The 19,791-nt window shown below is 34.4% G+C and overlaps 3 protein-coding genes across 3 annotated transcripts; all 3 read right to left on the bottom strand.

Moving 5' to 3' along the window:
- Nucleotides 1–895: 895 nt before the first annotated feature.
- LOC21404533 (40S ribosomal protein S14-3) lies at nt 896–3,919 on the bottom strand. Its single transcript, XM_024175153.1, has 6 exons — nt 3,763–3,919; nt 2,593–2,715; nt 2,426–2,471; nt 2,035–2,120; nt 1,703–1,832; nt 896–1,285 (listed from the first exon to the last, which is right to left on the bottom strand). Exons 1-6 carry the CDS (start codon nt 3,763–3,765, stop codon nt 1,218–1,220), a joined length of 456 nt encoding a protein of 151 aa, XP_024030921.1. The 5' UTR covers nt 3,766–3,919; the 3' UTR covers nt 896–1,217.
- A 2,236-nt stretch (nt 3,920–6,155) lies between these two features.
- Nucleotides 6,156–10,033, bottom strand: LOC21404532 (phospho-N-acetylmuramoyl-pentapeptide-transferase homolog). The gene is made up of 8 exons (XM_024175166.1): nt 9,773–10,033; nt 9,562–9,636; nt 9,155–9,375; nt 8,024–8,474; nt 7,859–7,923; nt 7,430–7,623; nt 6,624–6,832; nt 6,156–6,454 (listed from the first exon to the last, which is right to left on the bottom strand). The coding sequence occupies exons 1-8, from the start codon at nt 9,935–9,937 to the stop codon at nt 6,272–6,274; spliced, it is 1,563 nt and encodes a 520-aa protein (XP_024030934.1). The 5' UTR covers nt 9,938–10,033; the 3' UTR covers nt 6,156–6,271.
- Nucleotides 10,034–13,839: 3,806 nt separating this feature from the next.
- LOC21404531 (la-related protein 6A) lies at nt 13,840–18,765 on the bottom strand. Its single transcript, XM_024175160.1, has 11 exons — nt 18,440–18,765; nt 17,382–17,463; nt 15,589–15,683; nt 15,420–15,491; nt 15,274–15,353; nt 15,098–15,182; nt 14,952–14,999; nt 14,793–14,858; nt 14,579–14,716; nt 14,378–14,471; nt 13,840–14,281 (listed from the first exon to the last, which is right to left on the bottom strand). Exons 1-11 carry the CDS (start codon nt 18,683–18,685, stop codon nt 14,154–14,156), a joined length of 1,134 nt encoding a protein of 377 aa, XP_024030928.1. The 5' UTR covers nt 18,686–18,765; the 3' UTR covers nt 13,840–14,153.
- Between the last annotated feature and the right edge of the window lie 1,026 nt (nt 18,766–19,791).

The following is a 19,791-nucleotide window of genomic DNA, read 5'->3' as shown; positions in this document are numbered from 1 at the left end:
TTGGACTAGATTTTACTCTAAAATTTTAATGTTAGAGAGGAGGAGCTATTAACATCCTCGAGCTCCCACCAGATTGAACTTTTACTTTTCTTTTGCAAGTTATCATTCAATATGATAAGTGAGAACAACTCAAGCACAAATCGAGCTAATACTTTAAGGACCCTAGTGAGAGGAGCTGGCGCCAGTCGGGGGGGGGAGGACTCCAAGAGCACCACACAATCATGTGCGAATAGGCCCGAGGCACGTTGCACATGTGTATGCGTTGGCGAGCCTAATGATCGAGCTTATCACCACTTTGAACAGAGCTCATCAGTCTACCGACCAACTGCCAACAAGACACGCCAACAATCTTGCAAAATGCAAGGAATGTTGAGAGGAATGTTGAGAGGGGTCAGCAAAGGAGCTCACTGATACAGTAGCAACCACACCAAGCACACAAGCACCCGAATGCCTTACCTCAGAGTGAGTGCCCCATTGCGCTCAGATTAAAAGGACAAAGACGTCTTCGACAGGGTAGGAACCAATGTAGACGACAACAACAATGACCCGAGGGTCAAAGATACATACTACTACTGATCTACACATGACCCGAGGGTCAAAGATGCATACTACCACTGATCTACACAATCGGCTCAATGCACGGGGCAACGTGCCATGCCGTGCCATGCACCCGAGACAACCGGAAGTCACACAAAGTAGGGGAGGAATCCAATCTGATTAGAGTTATTCAAATTGAGCACACAAAAGACTGCATGTTTGTTTTTCTTTACCCTAACAGTGGAAAGGGAGTGATTTATCGCTAGGTATATAACTTCAACCCCAAAACACTGCATTTACAATGTAACGAATAGTTGCCATTGCCAACTAATTGGTGGAAGGAAAAAAAAATCATGGAGAACGGAAAAGAGAGAGAGAGTGCAATTAAAAAAAAATCCATACATAAAAAGGACTTGCTCATGATGCCGAGCGTAAATACGAACCAACGGGCAAGAAATTTTTCAAAAAGTTTCCAAGTGCCAATGCAACTCAGTATCGCACACTCTTTCTACATCTTGAAATGAATCTTTGACAAAGTCTAACTAAGTTGAGAAAACTACATATCATTTCAAACTGGAAAATAACATCAACCTAACTTTTAGCAAAGTCTCTCATCCCATGCAAAGTGAAACCGCAACAGTTGCCACTGCATAACTCGGCCACGTAAAAAAAAAACAAGCCTACAGCCTTCTACCTCTTCTACCACCCTTTCTGCGAGTGCTATCAGTAGGAATTGGTGTGACGTCCTCTGAAAAATAAAAGGACATGAATCAACAACTTCTCAAACATGATTATTGATTATTTAAAGCGTCAAAAAAATGGCATCATGGAAATATCCATTAAGCGTCCCGTATTTCATGTCATTGCCACGCAACCTAATAAAACGCTTGCAAATACATTCTACTAAATAGGTTTTGAAAAACAGAGATAATTAGAGTATGGGAGGGGAGGGGTAAAGAAGAAAGATCAGAGTTTGTTTGAACATATATGGCGCAAACAAATAATCCATTGCAGTCAAGAAACAAATGGGTGTGGCTGAGTTAGTTAAAAAATATGGTGAAAAGAAGACAGCAATACTCAAAAGTTCATAATCATTCAATGGGTTTTCCGCCTCCAAATAGGTAGATATCTTATGGGAAGGAGCTTCAAGAAAATAGTGCCTTACCAATACGACCAATTCGCATTCCAGAACGAGCAAGAGCACGGAGTGCAGACTGAGCACCCGGACCAGGGGTTTTTGTTTTGTTCCCTCCAGTAGCACGGAGCTTAATATGAAGAGCAGTAATGCCCAGTTCCTGCATGAACAAACTTAGAGCTTAGCCAGTATTATAGGAAGCAACACGCTCAATCCAATACAACTGCATAATGTAAAATCACTAGTCCAACTCCCAAAAATATGTTTACTTGATTACCAAAATAAACTTTGATTAAAATTTCAGAAATAAATAAATGATACAAGCTAGAAAATTGGTGAGACTATGATGAGGGGCTCTCAACCTTGCATCTCTGTGCAACATCCTGCGCTGCAAGCATGGCAGCATATGGAGAAGATTCATCTCTATCAGCTTTCACCTTCATACCACCTGTATTGGGAGGGACATAAACATTTAAGCATATATCAAATTGTAGAAATTCTATATTGAAACAGACGTCTCAAAACATTGATTGCACAAACAAATCCTGCTACAGATAATAAACTATTTATAGCACTCTTTAACTTCTTAATATGTCAAGGTGTAGATAATAGATTACACATTATGCTGCTAACATTGAACAGAAATGACAAGAAAGTAAACTACGCTAAACCAAAACAACCAATAAAACAGATTCAACTCCAATTTAGGTTCAGCGCATATAAAGCTTCCCCAATAAGAAATATTGTCCCTACCAGTGATGCGAACAAGGGTTTCTCTTCCAGACAGATCAGTTACATGCTGCATTCAATAAAGAAATGAATTAGCACCAGATAATTACACATATATAGATATATTTAAAAGTTAAGAAACAACAAGAAAATTATACATGATAATCACACAACAAACGAACTAGACTTACGATGAAGGTGTCATTGAATGATGCAAAAATGTGTGCGACACCGAAGACGTGCTCTCCTTCTCTGACAGCAGGTCCAAGGGTAATATTTTCTTCTTTTGGCTCCCTGTTCTTCCTCTTAGATGCCTGAAAAGAATATCACACCATTTAAGACAAAAACTAGGAAGTCGAAAAAAATTACTAGATCATTGGATAACAAATTATTAGTAGTCAGAGATATAATGGTGAAAGAACAAATGTAATGTCAAAGCAGTGTCCCTCCATGAAAAGACACCAAGAGTGAATATATATATATGTATATATATATATATTTGTGTGTGTTTTTACTCTTGTTAACCGTCCATAAAACTTACATCAAATAAAAATGAGACCTCCAACGATGTTCTAAAAATACCGCACAAATGCGTTTAACATGACATCCCACTACATCTTTTAAAAGAAATTTCCAATACGCAAATTTAATAAGCCATTTTTTATTAATTGCAGGATTTTGTGAAGAGAAATGCAGGTCTCACAACAACAACTGCTATACTCGAATCGATTCAATCTTTCAATTACAAGGACAAAAGGCCTAGTTCTTTTCAACACAAAAAAAAAAAAAAAAAAAAAAAAAAAAAAAAAAAAAAAACCCCAAGTGTATCGGCATCATAAGCCCACAAAATCAGGCTTCGAAGGAATTCAAAAGTAGGAAAAGGAAAAACTTGAATATCTGTAACAACATAAATAGCTACGGACAATACTTTCTTCCCCCTTTTTCACTTAAAAGAATTACTTTCTGCATTATTCTACCTATACTCTGAATGTAAAACTGACTAAAATCGTTCCAAACTTGGAACAAAAAGTATCTCAAAGTTATACAAGAAAATCAAAATCTAAAAATTCTTACAAAAATTTACAAAAGCTAGCACCATACGATAAACTCTGCTTAAAATGTAAATGCCCCAAAAACGCAATTACTTTATCCCAAAATTAATTAAAATCTAAAATCTTTCTTCAGATAAAAAAAAATGAAAAACAGCATTCTAGATCCGCGAAGAAAGAAAACCAATCTATAATCCTAGGTTTCTATCCACATAAACGTGTATTTTAAAGCTAAACGGAGTAAGCAGATACAGATCGGTGAGTAAGAAAATATATGGAGAAGAAGAAACTAAAGTTGTTCAATTGGCTTACCATGTTGACGAAGCGACGAGATTAAGAAACTAGGGTTATGAGGCGACTCAGTAAGTTTCGTCGCCTTAACAAACCCTACGGAAGAAATAGTGAGGCTTTCGTGATTGTGTTCATTTCGATTCTATATGATAGACCAATTTAGGGTTTTGCGACGAGATCCTCAAAATTCAATTTTACAGAATTGACCGAGTTTTTATGATATTTATGGGAAGGCGTCAATACCTTTCATATTTTCATTTTTGGCCTCAAATATTAACTAATTGTAAAGTGTCCACTTTTTTTGTTGACTTATTATTATTGGTGTAATCATCATTATTAATATATTATTTTATTATTATTGTTTGGTAAAAATTACATTAGATAGCATATGTTTTAGCACATTTGTCCTTTAAATTTATCGTGGTTTAGTAAATTATCCCCTAAAATTTTAATTTTGATAAGTTGCCCTCCTCAACTTGTAAAATTAATACAATATGTCTCATTTTGACCACGATTGTGTTAAATTAGTGTTAAAAACACGTTCAGCTAAAAATTTTAACATTCTAATTCAAATATAACACAAATCTTTCAATATCTCAACTTTTAATCCCTTAAATACGATTGTGTTAAATTAGTGTTAAAAAACACGTTCAGCTAAAAATTTCAACATTCTAATTCAAATATAACACAAATCTTTCAATATCTCAACTTTCAATCCCTTAAATCTTGTAAAAAAAATTGAGCAAATTTAGTTAAATGGGGCACATTGCAATAAATTTATAAGTTCAGGAGGCAGCTTACCAAAATTAAAAGTTTAGGGGGCCATTTGCTAAATCACGATAAGTTTGAAGTACAATTGTGGCAAAAACTAAAAAAAGGAGCAGTTTTTTTTTGGAAATATTTTTACATAAATAAAAGATAATCAAACGTGTTTTGAAAAAAAAATTTATTTAAAAAACAAAAAATTGTTTAAGGTCTCGTTCAGTTCGCCGATTCAAGTTTTCAATTCGACCTGAGATGTGATTTTATGTGAGAGCTTTTAACTGTAGTAAAAAAGTTAGATGTAACTTTCTGTAAGAGTTTTTAACTATAGCAAAACTGGAATTGAAAACTCGAATCAGTGAAATGAATGAGGCCTAAATAGACATTACCAAATGAGCTCATAGATTGAAAACATTTAGTTTACAAAATAGCTCTTGATTAATTTACTAATGAGTTTTCACTACTATAAACTATTGGTTTCACAGCTATAAATACACTATAGTTTCTAGCAATTAAAAAATGTGGCATGAAAATCTCCGTTTTTTGGATTTTCATACCACGTCAACCGTCGCTCCTCCATTGCGAGGCGTTAGCTGTCGCTCCTTTCGAATTTTTTTGTGATTGCTTTTATTTTTTTTTAATTTCTTATCAACTTTTGCATGGATTTAAATTTTTGTGGTTTGATTACTTAATTTTTTTAGGTACATTGTATTTGTTTGTGGCTATAAACATATTTTTTAGTTCTTGAGATTGAATTACTTTATATTTTATGGTGATTTTTTTGTTAGTTCATTTTGTTTATGATGATGATAGTTTGGTTTTTGCTAATTAATTTACGTTGTTATCATGGGAAAATTATAGGATATGCTATCAATTATGGTTGAAGAAATTTATTAATTTTACGAATTTCTTATTTTATTAATATGTTAAATTAGTCAAGTATGCATTAGTTTATGTTGTTTTGTGACAATTATAATAAGATACATATGTGAGTAATTATGGTTTAAGAATAGGTGTCAAATATTTGAATTTGTTACTTTTTTAATATGTTCGACTTGTATTTCAAATATGTCTGTACCACAAAATTAGGACTTATTCAGTGTGCTTAATAATGTAAAATTAAGATTATTAGTGTGTCAAATTAAATATTCAATAACAAATATTGATATTTTAGTACCTGAAATTTAATTTACATTATTTTGCCATTTTTGGAAATTTTCATTTTAATCTATGAATTTTTCAAGAATTTCATTTTTGCCCTGTTTAAAAAAATTGCAAAGAGATTCTTCTGAAATATTTTGAGAAGCCACGTGATATTGAACTGTAGAACATATTAGGCCACCAAAAGATTTTGATGTTTTAATGTTTTATGTAATGTCACATGAATACAAAATATATATATTGAAGAAATATAATCGAAACATTTAAATTGATTTTACAACTTCTAATATGGAAGTGATTAATTGCTTTCATCTTACAAGCTCAAGATAACAAACATTAATCTTCTCGTCAAATTGGTGTAGAATTGACGTGCAAATCAGCTTCAAGAGCCCTATTGCTCCGCTTTTCCAATCAAGGTGTAAAATAGTAGGTTAAAGGAAAAACTTTTAACTCAAAAGAAAAAAAAAATTTGAATCAAAGAAAAAAATGAAAGAAACTAATCCTAGCTAAACCTCTTTCTTTCTTTCTTTCTTTCTTTCTTTTTCCCCCCCTTTTTCTGTCTTGGTCTAACTAACTACCAAGCTGTGTTAGGCAAATATTTCAATTCCTATGCAGAAATGAGGCCCAAATAACCTGCAAACAAAGCCAAAGCGGATGAAACAGCATATGCACCAGCAACGATCAATGGTTCTTTGATTCCACGTAGTTCAAGATGATGATGAATAGGTGCCATTTGGAACAGGCGATGACCGGCACCCTGAAAGTATTTGGTTGTCTTGAAGTAAAGAACCTGAAACACAATGCCAGAGTCAGAACTGTAAAATGCAGCATATAACCATACGTATAGCATAACCTGTCAATATCCAAACAACCGACAGAAGCGCAGACATGTAGAGAGGTAGTGAAAACATGGAAAAAGTATAGCATTAACAGATTAAATAGGGTGGGGGCTAATAAACCTGCATAATAACCGATGATGCTTCCACCACAAAGATACCAGATGAAATGAATAATGGAAAAAACATTCCCGTACAGGCAGCCATCGCGGCTAAAGCGCCACCTAGTGCCAAGGATCCAGTATCACCCATGAAAACAGATGCTCTGTATCGGTTGTGCAAAAGGAAACCAACACAGGCTCCTGCCATTGATGCCCCAAACATAGAAACATCTGGTACAGAAAGTAAAGAAAATGGTAATACTCTTTTTCCCCAGAAAGGCTAGACGGTTAAATGGCAATGTCATGTAGCAAATAATCTTCCTAACTAGCCATATTGGAATTAAAATTGCATGCAACTTTTAAGTAATGCAACTAGCATAAGAGAGTAACCAGTCTATAGTATTCTGAACTTTTTTTTTTTTTTTTTTTAAATTATAGTGTTCTGAACTTTGAATGTATTGTTTGAAGCTTCAATTGTATGCTTAACTTGGTTATTAAAATTACATCTAAATATGGCAAACACACAAACTGCCCTAAATTCATGGATGCATAGCGACATCGTTAGAACTTGTTGGGTATGTTACAAACAAATTAAACACCTTATCAGCAGCTGGCCTTGAACATAGCTAAGATTTATTTTTAGCATACAGGTGGGAAGCCAGATACGTGTTCAATCTCTGCTTACTTCTGACCATTTATTTGGTAACATTTAGACACAAAATGCAAAATATATGCTTAAACCATGAAACAGAAATAAAAAAGTCAAATGTTGAAATTTAGAGAAAACAGTGACTGTAATCAACTTGATTCAAAGAGATCTGTACTAACCAGGACATATTGGAAGAACAGCAATAGACATTCCTACAAAGGCCAATGCAGCAGTCCCCCCAGCCAATCCATCAAGACCATCTGTTAAGTTAACCCCGTTTCCCATGGAAACAAGACAAAATGAAGTCAACATTAGATACCATTTTCCCAGGTGAACAAGGCCCAGCGGCGCAGGCAGTGGAACCAACATTTTCCTGCATCATAAAATATAAACTGCAGTTATTCTTCCAGTAATTATATAAGATAATGTGAATGGGCATTGGCATTAATCTTACCCATAACTTTTCATGGTTTAGCAATCTATATAAAAAAGCAATATTTTCATTTGTTCTCTTCTTTTGCTATTTAATCCTCTTTAAGCTTGTTACCCCAACATACACATGCTATTTACCATCAGAAATTGATCAGATTAGTTACGAGAAAGTATACATGCCGTAGGGTGATACGATACTTGTGGTATTCAACCAAAATGAAAAGCAGGCCCCAACTGCAACCTGGCAAGCATTGCAACGTAATGGTGTCAACTGTCAACAAGTAAAACATGAAGCAAGGTACATTTAAAGTCCTAAAAGAAATAATGTGCAAAAGCTTCACCTCCAAGAGAAGTTTTAGACGCCCCGATAAACCACTACTGTGATTCTTGATTAAGATGAAGATATCGTCAAGTAGCCCGATTGCACCAAAGGCCAAAGTTGCCGCAGCTGCACCAGAAACTTCAGGACAAGAGGAACCAGCAATAAGCTTTGCAACAACTACACCTATTGGCACAAAAAACAATCCACCCATTGTTGGGGTTCTCTTTTTCATAGAATGCCTCGCAGGCCCTTCCTTCCTGATAATTTGATACATCTTCAAGCCATAGAGTAAAGGGACGCAAACATAGCCGGCGCAGGAGGCCAGTATGGCTGATATGAGAAAGGGGCGGGTCAAATGAAATGGTGCTAGAGGTAGTCTGACAATACGCCATGCACACCAATCCACATACACAAGTACCATGGACAAGAAGAGTATCAGCCCTGTATTCAGTAACACTCCATATTTAGTCCTGCAAGGATAGTGTGTAAAGGACTATAGTCAATTGATATTTTCATAGACTTATTGACTTGCCATCCAACAGACAAAAGGATAAAGGTCAGGAAAGGCATATGTGAAACTTGTTTAGAGCATTTATTGTAGCTACAAACTAAATGAAGTAGAACTAAAAAACATACAAGTATCCACCAATTGCAAACTAAGGCTAACTTTTAGGTTGTGTTAAGAAAATAGGAAGAAAAGAAAGGAATATAACCTACGTGAGGAAGAATAGAGAGAAACGAGAGAACCTTTCTGTTATTGCCTTCGATAGGATTCCCTCCTCTAATCCCTCCATATTGGAAGAGATATATTAAATCCCTCTCCAATCCATTCTATTCTCTTTTCCCTCCTACCAAACAACCATAGGTCCCAAAATCCTTCCACTAATACTCTCACCTCTATCCCTCCGCCCACTTTTCCCTCCTACCAAACAAGCTCTTAGCAACTAAGACAAACATCAAACACATATTGCAAAATTGTAAGTGGGAAAATTATAGATTTAATTCAGAATCCAGATTAAAAATAAAAAGATTCAATTCAGAATTATAACCAGCAATCCACAAAGTTGAAGATTGACCTTAAAGATTGGTCCACTTTATGCAATAACAAGTAATCCAAATTACAAACAAGCATTAAGGTAGCCATACTTGCCTGTGTTTCTTATGCCCTCTCCCAACCATTCCAAGCCGATGGGTCGCCACATTGAGAGCGTCATTATTACTCGACATAGTCGCAGTAGGCAAATCAACTTCAGTAACGGGAGTTACTATAAATTCAGTGTCACTATTTTCATCATCACTTGAAGAAACCACATACCCTTTTGTCTCATCATTGTCACCCCAATCATCAAGTAATGGTATATCAACCGAGTCCTAATAAGAAACAAAAATAAACCTCTCAAAATTGTTATTCACATTCTCTCCAAAATCAAAACGGGTCATACTCAGCAGGCATAAAGTGATCAAAACAGATCAAGTTCGAATCCCCCACTCCAAGTTCAAACAAAAACAACAACAACAATACTATTAATAGCATTGGAATTAAAGAGAATACTGCACCTCATCAAAAACCATGAATCGGACATGTCTCCGGCGCAATCGGCGGGCACGTCGCCGAGTTTTCGATCCGGAAAACTACAAAAACAGAACGTTATCATCAGAACGATGAGATGAATCAATAAATCAATAAACTGGAATTTGAACAGTTAATGATCATTCGAGAAAACGAAAAACACAAAGAAAGATTGAAATCGAAGACACGAAAACAAACCTTGGGAGTGAAAGAAGAATCGGAGGTTTGAAAGAGGAAAGCGGGCGGTGATTGAGGAAGCGCGGGAAGGAAGCGCAGTCGGGAGGAGCGAGAAAGGCCTGGAAGAGGAGGAGAGAGAAGGGGAAGATCCAGCAGAGGAGAATGGAAATGAGAGTGGAGCTTCATATCTTCAAGAAGAGAGAGAAGAAGAAGAAGAAGAGAGCGGAGATGTTGAGGAGGTTGGTGCAAGGAAGGAAGGAGGAGGAGGCCATGAACATTAATGGTGCGTTGGTGTGGGGTTGGGATTTATATTCGACTATTCTTATTCCTTTTTTTATTTGATTTTTGAATTAATTCATTCTCATTTCTTTCTTAAACTTTAAAAATTTTCATAAACAAAATATTAAAGTCATATTCATTTTGTCGATTCGAGTTTAGAATTCAAATTTTGTTACAGTAAAAAATTTTTAGAAACCATCACATCTAACTTTTTTATTACAGTAAAAAACTCTCAAGTCACATCTCAACTCGAATTAAAAACTCGAATTAACAAACTAAACGGACCATAAATGTAATTACGTAATTTTTATATATTTCTTTTTAATAAAAATTTAAATAAAAAAACCAGGTTATAGTATTATTTTCTTTTTTTATTTATTTTTAATAGAAATTGTAATATAAAAAGTTAAGCGTAAATAATTTAAAATTCAAAAAATAAAGTTAAAATTTTTAAAATTTAAGAATAAATTGAGAATAAGGGAGAATTAGTGATAATAATTTTGATTTAGTTATATTGTTTTTTAGTTAGATATGATCTGAGACTCCAAACAAAACTATGATTAAACAAGATTTAAAAAAAAAAAAAAAAAAAACTATCTATAAACAAACAAGTAAGAGAGGGAAAGAAAATGCCGAAAGACACGCGGGCAGCTTCGAAAATCCCGGAAATGTTTCTTCTGTTTCTGCCGTTCCTCCATTTTCAATTTTTTTCCCTCTTTTTAGAAACTTTTCCTTTTATTTTTATTTTTTTGTTTTTTTAACTAAATTAAAGAGATTCGAACTGTAATAATCCAATTAGATTTGCATTATCGTTTTTTAGAATAGAATCTCTTATTATAAATAATAATAAACGTATGATACAATACTAGATTCTATAAATATTAGAATTTCTTCTAACTAAATTAGTTTATCATCTATATTAAGAGTATAAGTAGTCAAAATGTGGTCAACTCTATTAGTTTTTCTGCACACATAACATAACTTAAATCCTAAAAAATAAGATAATAAGTTAGATACATCTCATAATAACAAACTAAACTCATTACAAAAGGAAGAAGAGTGCTTCCTGACTCGATAATTATTAGTATATCATACGCTGGCGGATGTACATATAGTTGAGTGGGGGCTACCGCTCCTACTCAATTTTTTTAAAAAAAAATATTACTCTTTAAAATTTTAAGATTTTACACATAAATCTCACTGAAATATAAATATATTTCTTTATATGCCCCTACACTTTTTTGACTTTTTATCTACCTAACCTTTCATACTTTTTCATCTCATTAATTTGTTAAAAAAAAATTAATTACGCCCCCACTAAGTAAAAAGCTAGCTCTGTCACTAATATAGAGAGAGAGAGATTGTTAACAGAGATTCTGTTATGCTCGCAACTGAGCGAGAAAGTTTTGCAGAGGGCAGTGAGAGTGATGTTGAGAGTGGGAGAGAGATTTAGGCCGTGTTTGGAATTGATCCCGTTTTTATTTTTCATGTTTTTTGAGAAGGAAAAAATGAAAACGTTTTCAAAACGGCGTTTGGCGCAATAAATACAAAAAACAGAAATGAAAATGATTTTTTAGTTTAGTGTAAAATGAGAGAGAAATGAAAAACAACTTTTAGTCATTTTTTATTTTTTATTTTTATTTTCTCCTCTCTCGCGCAGAAAGAGAGAAAAAGAGACATTAATGAGTTTTTTACACTGAAAATAATCTCTTAATAAAACTACCAAACGCATTTTCAAAAATAATTTTTGTCTGAGATTAAAAACGTTTTAATTTTTATTTTTATACAAAAAATAAAATTATTTTAGAACGAGTTTTAAAAGCGTCCATAATTTTGATCCGAGCCTTTAGTTTCTTTCCATTTCTCTTTCCTTCTTCTTTTCATTTCCAAAAATGCCCCCAACTCAAATGCAAATTTTATTCTGATTTAATCCATGTTACCGGGATTGAATGTTTATTAATTTGTCCTTTCAAAACAGGAAACTTGTTCACTTAAATTGTTTTATTTTTAGCTTGTCCAAAGAAGATTATAGTAACACATTAATGCATGTAACAAAAATTGGTTCTTGCTGGAATATTATGTTGGAGTTATTGTCCTTCATTATCTTCTACATGTTCGAACTTTTGGGTCCGTTCGGTTCACTAATTCGAGTTGAGATGTGATGTTGTGTGAGAGCTTTTTACTGTAGTAAAAAAGTTAGATATGACTGTTTCTGAGAGCTTTTTACTGTAGCAAAACTCGAATTCTAAACTTGAATCAGCGAAAAGAACGGGACCAATTTTAACTTTATTCTTTTGGGGTTTTTTTATATAAGTTCAAGTTGAGTTAATATCGCAATTTCTGAGCTTATTGTACTTGTTTATCACACGATTGAATTTATTTGACGTTTGAGTTTAAACAAAATGATAGTCTTCAGCAATTTTCCCGTTGTGTAATATATGGTTATTTCCAAAAAAAAAAAAAAAAAAACAAAAATTTGATATATTGTTAACTCTAACAATTGAATTAGACCTCGACACATTATGTTGACAAACAATGTATAAATCTAACCACAAAGTGGTTCCCTCAAAACAAAACAAGTTATAGCTTTACTTATACTAGTTCGTCTTAGTTTGGTCTAATTTCCCACTTAATTTCACTGAATTAGTTCGCCTGGTTCCAAATCCCAGTGCTGATAATAAGCTCTGCCACTTGGTGAGAAGGATTCCCCGATAAAAAAGATAATTATCAGGGTTGATTTGCATTATCGTTAGATTAGGCAAACAATCACTTTTCTTTGTTTTTTTCAATAGTTACTAGTTTTGTAACGTGCTCTACACGTATTATTGTGTTGGAAACGGCTGAAGAGTTTATTATTTACGGAATAATAAAATAGAAAAAAAACAAATATGTATATATTTTATTGAATATGACATTAATTTTAATATTTAAATTGGAGATTAGTCTTTATCTAAATTCTAAGGCAATTTCAAGCTTTGAGCATTTTGATATACCAGAAGAAAATTACACAACGTTTTTTTTTACTTATTTATTTATTTATTTGCGAGTAAAACCGCTTTTTTTAAATAGTACAATTACAATCAACATCTTCCCAAGTAAGATGCCCTACCACACAATTTCTTTATTTATACACAATTTCTAGGAAAAGATGCAACAATTATTGTAAATAAAATTCTCTTGATCTATCAATCATCTAAACATGGCGAAAAAGAGAAAGTAGATGAATATTTCTTAAGAGTATTGAGTTGAATTTTTACCTTTTATTATTAATTAATATCTTTTTTTAGTAAAATAATTATATCAATTAAAAAGTATTAATAAAAAAAGTGATAGAAATTTAAACCGAATAAGTTAAGCTTTCTCAAGAAAATAAATCAATAACTTATCTACTATTATTGGCCCTAAATAAATAAAAAAAAAAAAAAAAAAGCGCGTTGGCACTCATGCCACGTTTAAAATTTTGTCAATCGTGTTACTACACTGCACTGCTCATCTAACACCTGGAGCACAAAAGTTAGTTGAGAGAAAATTGTTTCGAACTGACTTGGGAAATGCCAGCCTATAGCATGTTGCGTGATTTGCTTTTTTCTAATCAGACCATTTTGCAGCAAAAACTTCTTTTTCATTGTTAAATAAGTTTTTGGTACAATACCATTTTTTTTTTTCCCACTTTTCACAACAAATAGACAACAATGTAAACATATAATTTGAGAAATTTTCACGAGCAATTATGAAAAGGAAAAGATAAATATTAAATACGTCTACACTCCACATTACTGAAAGAACTCAAATACACGTTCACGTATTCACTTTCAAAGGGGGAAAAAAGAAAAAGGAAAAAGTTTTCGATTGTCATACTTGTTTTCATGCCGTTTATGTCATCTAGAAAGCAATTCATACACACCATGAAAGACGAATTTTCATACAAATTATAATATTACAAAAGATAAATACGAAATACATGGGTTGTCCATTGCACACGCACTTTCAAACACTTCCAGATGCGTCCATTTCCAGCAACTTCCAAATTCCACGCTCACTGCAATGTGTGGAAAATGGATGCGTGGAAAATGGATAAATTCACAAGAATGTTTTAAACGTAAGATGATCAGCAGTGGCTATGCTAACTTTGATTGGAAATTGGAGGTCGACCACGCCCCATTGTGAATCCCCTAGTTCCGTCGGGCATTTTGGGGCCAGGCGGTGGCTTTGGTGGTTCGTGGGAATGACCAGACCAAGTAGTTCCATGACCTGAGGAGGCGCAGAATGTACGATGTTTAATTGAAATATAACATTTATGTAGAAGAAAAGGAACAAAAACAAAAAGGAGTGGTTTGTCTAAAGTACCATTAGGACCACGATGTTTTTGTCTGCCCGATCGTCCTCGATTTCTACCTCTATCTCTATGCTCGTTTTTCTCTTTGTGCAAATGTGGCCCAGCCTAAGATGATAGAGCAACATTAAATAAAATTAGATAACATAAGGCTCTGCGAAATAATGTAAATCCCTTTCTTCTATCTGTTGGGAAAAACATAAAAGACAACTTACCTCTTCATCAGGTGTATCATCATGATGCTCGCTTGAGTTATGATTGCCCTCATCTCCGGTCCGATCTGGCAAACGGCCAGCATGATTCTTCTCAGGCTCAGGCCCCCTCCAAGTTTGTTTTTTCTGCCCATGCCTTGCCTGAGGCATATAAAACAAACTTTAGTTCCACCTTATTGCCAAAGATTGAAAGATGAAAAATGCTTAGGAACACTACCATTCTCTTCAGAAGCTTGACATGCATGCCACTTCTCCAGTCCTGTTCATTATTCAAACTAGCCACCTGATAAAATTTCCAGCAGAAACTGAACCCTTAGTATCAATTGAAGCAACATAAATCAAATGCAGAAAATATTCAAGGCAGCTAGAAACACACAGCTTTCTCAGCAGCCTCTACAGTCTCATACTCCACAAGGGCATGTAACTGCATAAGAAAACCAGAATGAAATCATAAATAGTTACCAAAGAAAAAACTTCAATCACACAACATATAGGGAAGGTCCATATATTTTTGTTCCAAACCTTACTGCTGAGAAATTTCTCAGCCCTGTCACTTTTTGATGATTCTTCTGTTGCATGCGGGTCTCGTACGCATATGTGCTTTATGCTGAAAACAACATTAGAAAAAACAGTCACAATCATAAGCTGTTGAAAACACCAATATTGCAATGTGAAGAGAAAGAACAAAGAGCACATACTTTCCAGCTTCACCAAATATTCTCCGAAGATTCTCCACTGAATGATCCTCAGGTAAATTCTCTACCAAAACAGTATATAACTAGGGTGCGCAAATTAGATGGCTACAAAATTCAGAGAGTTATATAAACAAAGGATCAACAATTACCTTTGGATCCCTCACAGCAGCGAGTGGAAAAGGGTGAAGTCGCTTTACCTTCTTTTCATCTGAACTCACAACCTACAAAAATAGAAGTACGTCATTGGAACCTTAAAAAAAAGCAAGGCCAAGACATTATATGCACTAAAGACTCTTAAGAGAAAATAAGAAGTTGTACAACAAAGTTAGACTCCTTCAGTGCAGCGGCTACCAAAGCATTGTCTCTAATAAGCTTTTTCATTTTCCTAAAGGAAGCAATAACTCCAACAGGAACTGCAGAAAACATTTATGCCAAAAATTTGTAAATAAGATATGGATATAATTAATTAGATAGTAGTCTAAACAGTCTCCTTAGAAGATATGAGGCTAACGTGTAGAGTACTTGCAACAAATACGTGCTATCTTATCAGAAAAATAATATCAATTAAATGATAGCAACTAAGTCAGTAACATTTCAAGACTTGCGTTTTTCTTACTATGTCATTTATTCAAAATTGGTCGAACTTGTGACGTGCTAAAAGGCATCGTATATGCAAGTAGGTTTTTATGTTATAAAACTTGATTGCACTATGAGATCACACCCCCAAACTTCTCAGTTCAAAAGAAAGATACTTAATTAAGCATCCCATATGACATATTACAACCTAGAGTTCAGACTAACTAAACTGTTAACAAGCGCATGAGAATACATTGCCAGTTCCCCTAGTAACATGTGGATGTCATATGGAAATAATGGAAGTTAGAGAAAACTGAAATGAAACAAACAGAAGAAAAGAAAGTATAAATATGCGCAGACCGCAGCCAAAAATTTATCCTGCAGAAGGATCTATATGAATAGAGAAGGAATCAGTCAGCAGTAAGTTGATAGTCATTCGGCCCAGTCTCAGATGCACGGCACAGCCAAATCTGGTAGCGCCAGGAAAACATCTGGGCAATGAGACCTGTCAGAAGTACCTGCCTTAATTCATCACCTTCAGCATCTCTATTCTTGTCTTGATAGGTTGCTCAACAATATGATTGACATCAAAAGATTCAAGTTCTTCGAAAGCTAGGGAAAAATTAAATTGAACTCCATGTCTCGCATGATTAAAATGTCAAGAGTAAGACAAATAACCATAATCCAGGAGGCCAAGTACTTCAACTATTAGCTTTATCTTCGAATGAGAAATGAATTTAAACGGGGGGGGGGGGGGGGGGGGACTCAAAAGCAATTTCACAACATCTGCTACTAGAGCTTTGAAAAATTATTGCTGTCAATTTTCAAAATTTTGAGCAATTTAAGTATTTTCAGGATTTTGAATTTGCATATGAATGTCTCGTAAGGATTCACATTTCTTGTCAAGAAGTAAATTCTTATCGGAAATAGAGCAAGGACACTCAATAAAACATCGGTCTCAGATAGGAAAGCCATATAACCAGAACAAAATCTTTGAATAAAAAAAAAAAAAAAAAAACATCCAATCTACTTAAAGTATGCCAAAATAATTTTAAAAAAAAGGTACTCCAAAAACGTTCTCTAGCGTGAGTGTGCATATACAACAAAAGATAGGTAGCAAGGATTTAGAGCAAGCCTAATCTAAGCTTTTCTTTGAAGCACCCAACCAAGATGGTGGTAGTATCAGGATTTCTACTAAAATTAAACTTCCAACTCATGTGACACAAAAGTATAAAATTACATGTTTACAAGTTTACCCAATTAAGTATTAGATACTTCTGCTGAAATCTTTCTTTCAGCACTAGCTTATTATGTACATATCTGAGAGAAGACATGAAACCATAGATCAACAGGAACTCGCATGAACTTCTTACACAAATGGGATGAATATTGTCTGCCGACAAATCTGCTAGTTTCATCATTTCAAACAACATATAGCCACCGCAAGAGACTATTTCTACGAATACAAGTTCTTCCAAGAAGTGAAACCAGGATATTATAGTTATACCTTAATCTGAGTAGTGTAACGTACTTACCAAACCCTTCTTTGTTCTTTCTAATCCAACTGTTCATATGGTTGTCTGTGCGCAAATTTTCATCACTAAAATAATATTCCACCTGCAAGAACCACCAGAGAAAATATTAGTCATGCTAAAGAAATTTTGAAGGTACCAAATTTAGATCAGAATAACTTGCAAAGACATATTTCATGCTGTTATCAAGGTTCCCCATATCTTAGAAACGATTCATCATAGTTCTTAAAGCAAGATTTGGAAGAAGAAAACTATTTTCCTCCGCATTTGAACCTCTTTCTCAACTGGACTACTTCTATAGCATATAGATTTAGGGCCCCCTTCCCTTTTTCCCGCTTCGTGTAATTTTGAATTTCCTTTCTAGTATGGCATATTTCATCGCTTCAGATAATGGAATAAGCATTCAATCTAGTTCTACCAGAAGCTAAAATTCATTACTTAGATGCATCAGCGCATAACAATTCAATTGCATTTAGCCAAATTCCAAATCAATCAATGACATTTTGCACAAAAAAAAAATCAATTCCAGCACAATTGAGAAATTATATACTTATTAAGATATGAACTTGAGAAACTCGACAACTTTTCACCTAAATAAGCAAACTATTCAACAAAAATATATATCTGCAACTCGAGGCTAGCTCAAGTGGTTGAGTACGTGAGTGGTTTCATTTCCGAGCCCAGGCCCCACTCCGAATAAGTAAAAAACAAAAACAAACAAACAAATTTACATATCTAGGATTCAAGTCTAAAGTACAAGTCAAATCAAGCGTACACAACTACAGAATCACGGCCATTTATTATACTAAAACTTGACGCATCTGTGAGTATATATAAGATAAAACCATAAAGTTAGATCAAGCAAAACTTTGCAAAGGCTTCTCTTTTCTTCAAATTAGGCGTTTGCAATATCCAGTTTTTTCTATATTCCGCCATTTCTAAGGTACCAAGCACGGCAAGAAAACTCTTCTCATAGGGTTAAATGCAAGAACGCTCAACCAAACACTGAAAAAAAAAATAATAATAAAGTAAAAAAAAGGAAAGTCGTGGATAGGGCTTGCCTGCTTAATGATTTTGCGTTTGAGATCTTCAGTGAGGCCGCCGCCGGCTCCGGCCGCCGGCTCCTCTTCCTGAACGCCATCATCGCCATGGCCGAGATCGTGATCGTGATCGTCGTCGGACAGAAGCGCGTGAACATCGTCAAGCGCGTGATCGGGGGATCCCACGGGAGAGGCGTCGGGATGTGGCGGCGGCGGCGGGCTTGAGGAGGCGGCGGCGGCGGCGGCGGGCCCCTCTTCGGATTCCATGGGAATAGGCAGAGTGGGAGAGAGGAGGAAGATGAAACCCTTCAAATGTTGAAATGCGAAAATGGCTACCCGCTCATTCCTTCCCCTGCTCTCTCATTTGCTGCTTCCTTCGGACCCTTTTATATTACAGTGGGGGAAAGGTCATTTTTGGCGGGGTTATTTTGGTCATTTCGTTTCCCATTGAACCCTTTTATAAAGTTATTTTGTGCTTTTTTACTTGCGAACTGGAAAATTTTGAGATAAATTTGTGTTTGTCTCCATGATGTAGGATCTGACCTAACTTCAACGATCTTTTTTTTTTAATTTTTTTATTTCTTCGCTAATCAACTTCAACGATCTTTTGTTAAATGGACACCCTAATCAATGAAACTTGACATTGGGTTCATTTGACAGAATAACTAGAAAAAAAAAAAAAAAGTAATGCTATGTTCGGTAGGAAGGAAAGAAAATAGGATAGAAAGAAAATATGAAAGTGATGGAAAATAGCAATGATGGAAAGGAAATTAATTTTCTTTTATGTTGTTTGGTATGAGAAGATGGAAAGAAAATGAGCTTACTTTCATTTGTTTGGTATTGGAAGTTAAATTGGGAGGAAAAAAAAATATTACTCGTAAATTACTTTTATACCTTTAAATTTTTTGCTTGGATGTTGATGGAGAAAATGGTAGTTTAATAACTTTGCTCATTTTAATGAGTTATCCCCATTTTTCATCCCATTTTCTGTCCACTTGTGGAAAGAAAAAAAATGGTGGGGCCCACATGTATTATTTTTCACTCTATTTTCTCTTCTTTTCTCTTTTCTCTCATACCAAACAATCTACATTTTTATTTTTCCTCCCAAAATTCCTCCACCTTCTTCCTTCTTTCAACTTTTCTTTCCTACCAAACATACTCTAAAAGTTATAATTTTTTATTAAGTATTTGAAAATAAGAATTTAACGAGTTAAAATGATTTATAAATTTTTTAATAAATAATAAAATATTAAAATAAAGTTTATAATGTATTAATAAAATTCTAATACAAATTTTAAAGTGTATCAATAAAAACCTTAAAGAACATAATTGTCTTGTTTGGTTGAAAACGTCCTTGATTATGTAGCCATCAC

The sequence above is a fragment of the Morus notabilis genome, unplaced genomic scaffold (assembly GCF_000414095.1).
Source record: "Morus notabilis unplaced genomic scaffold, ASM41409v2 Scaffold336, whole genome shotgun sequence".
NCBI lineage: Eukaryota > Viridiplantae > Streptophyta > Magnoliopsida > Rosales > Moraceae > Morus > Morus notabilis.
Note: the sequence above shows the minus strand (reverse complement) of the source record. Positions and strands in the feature narration are given on the sequence as shown.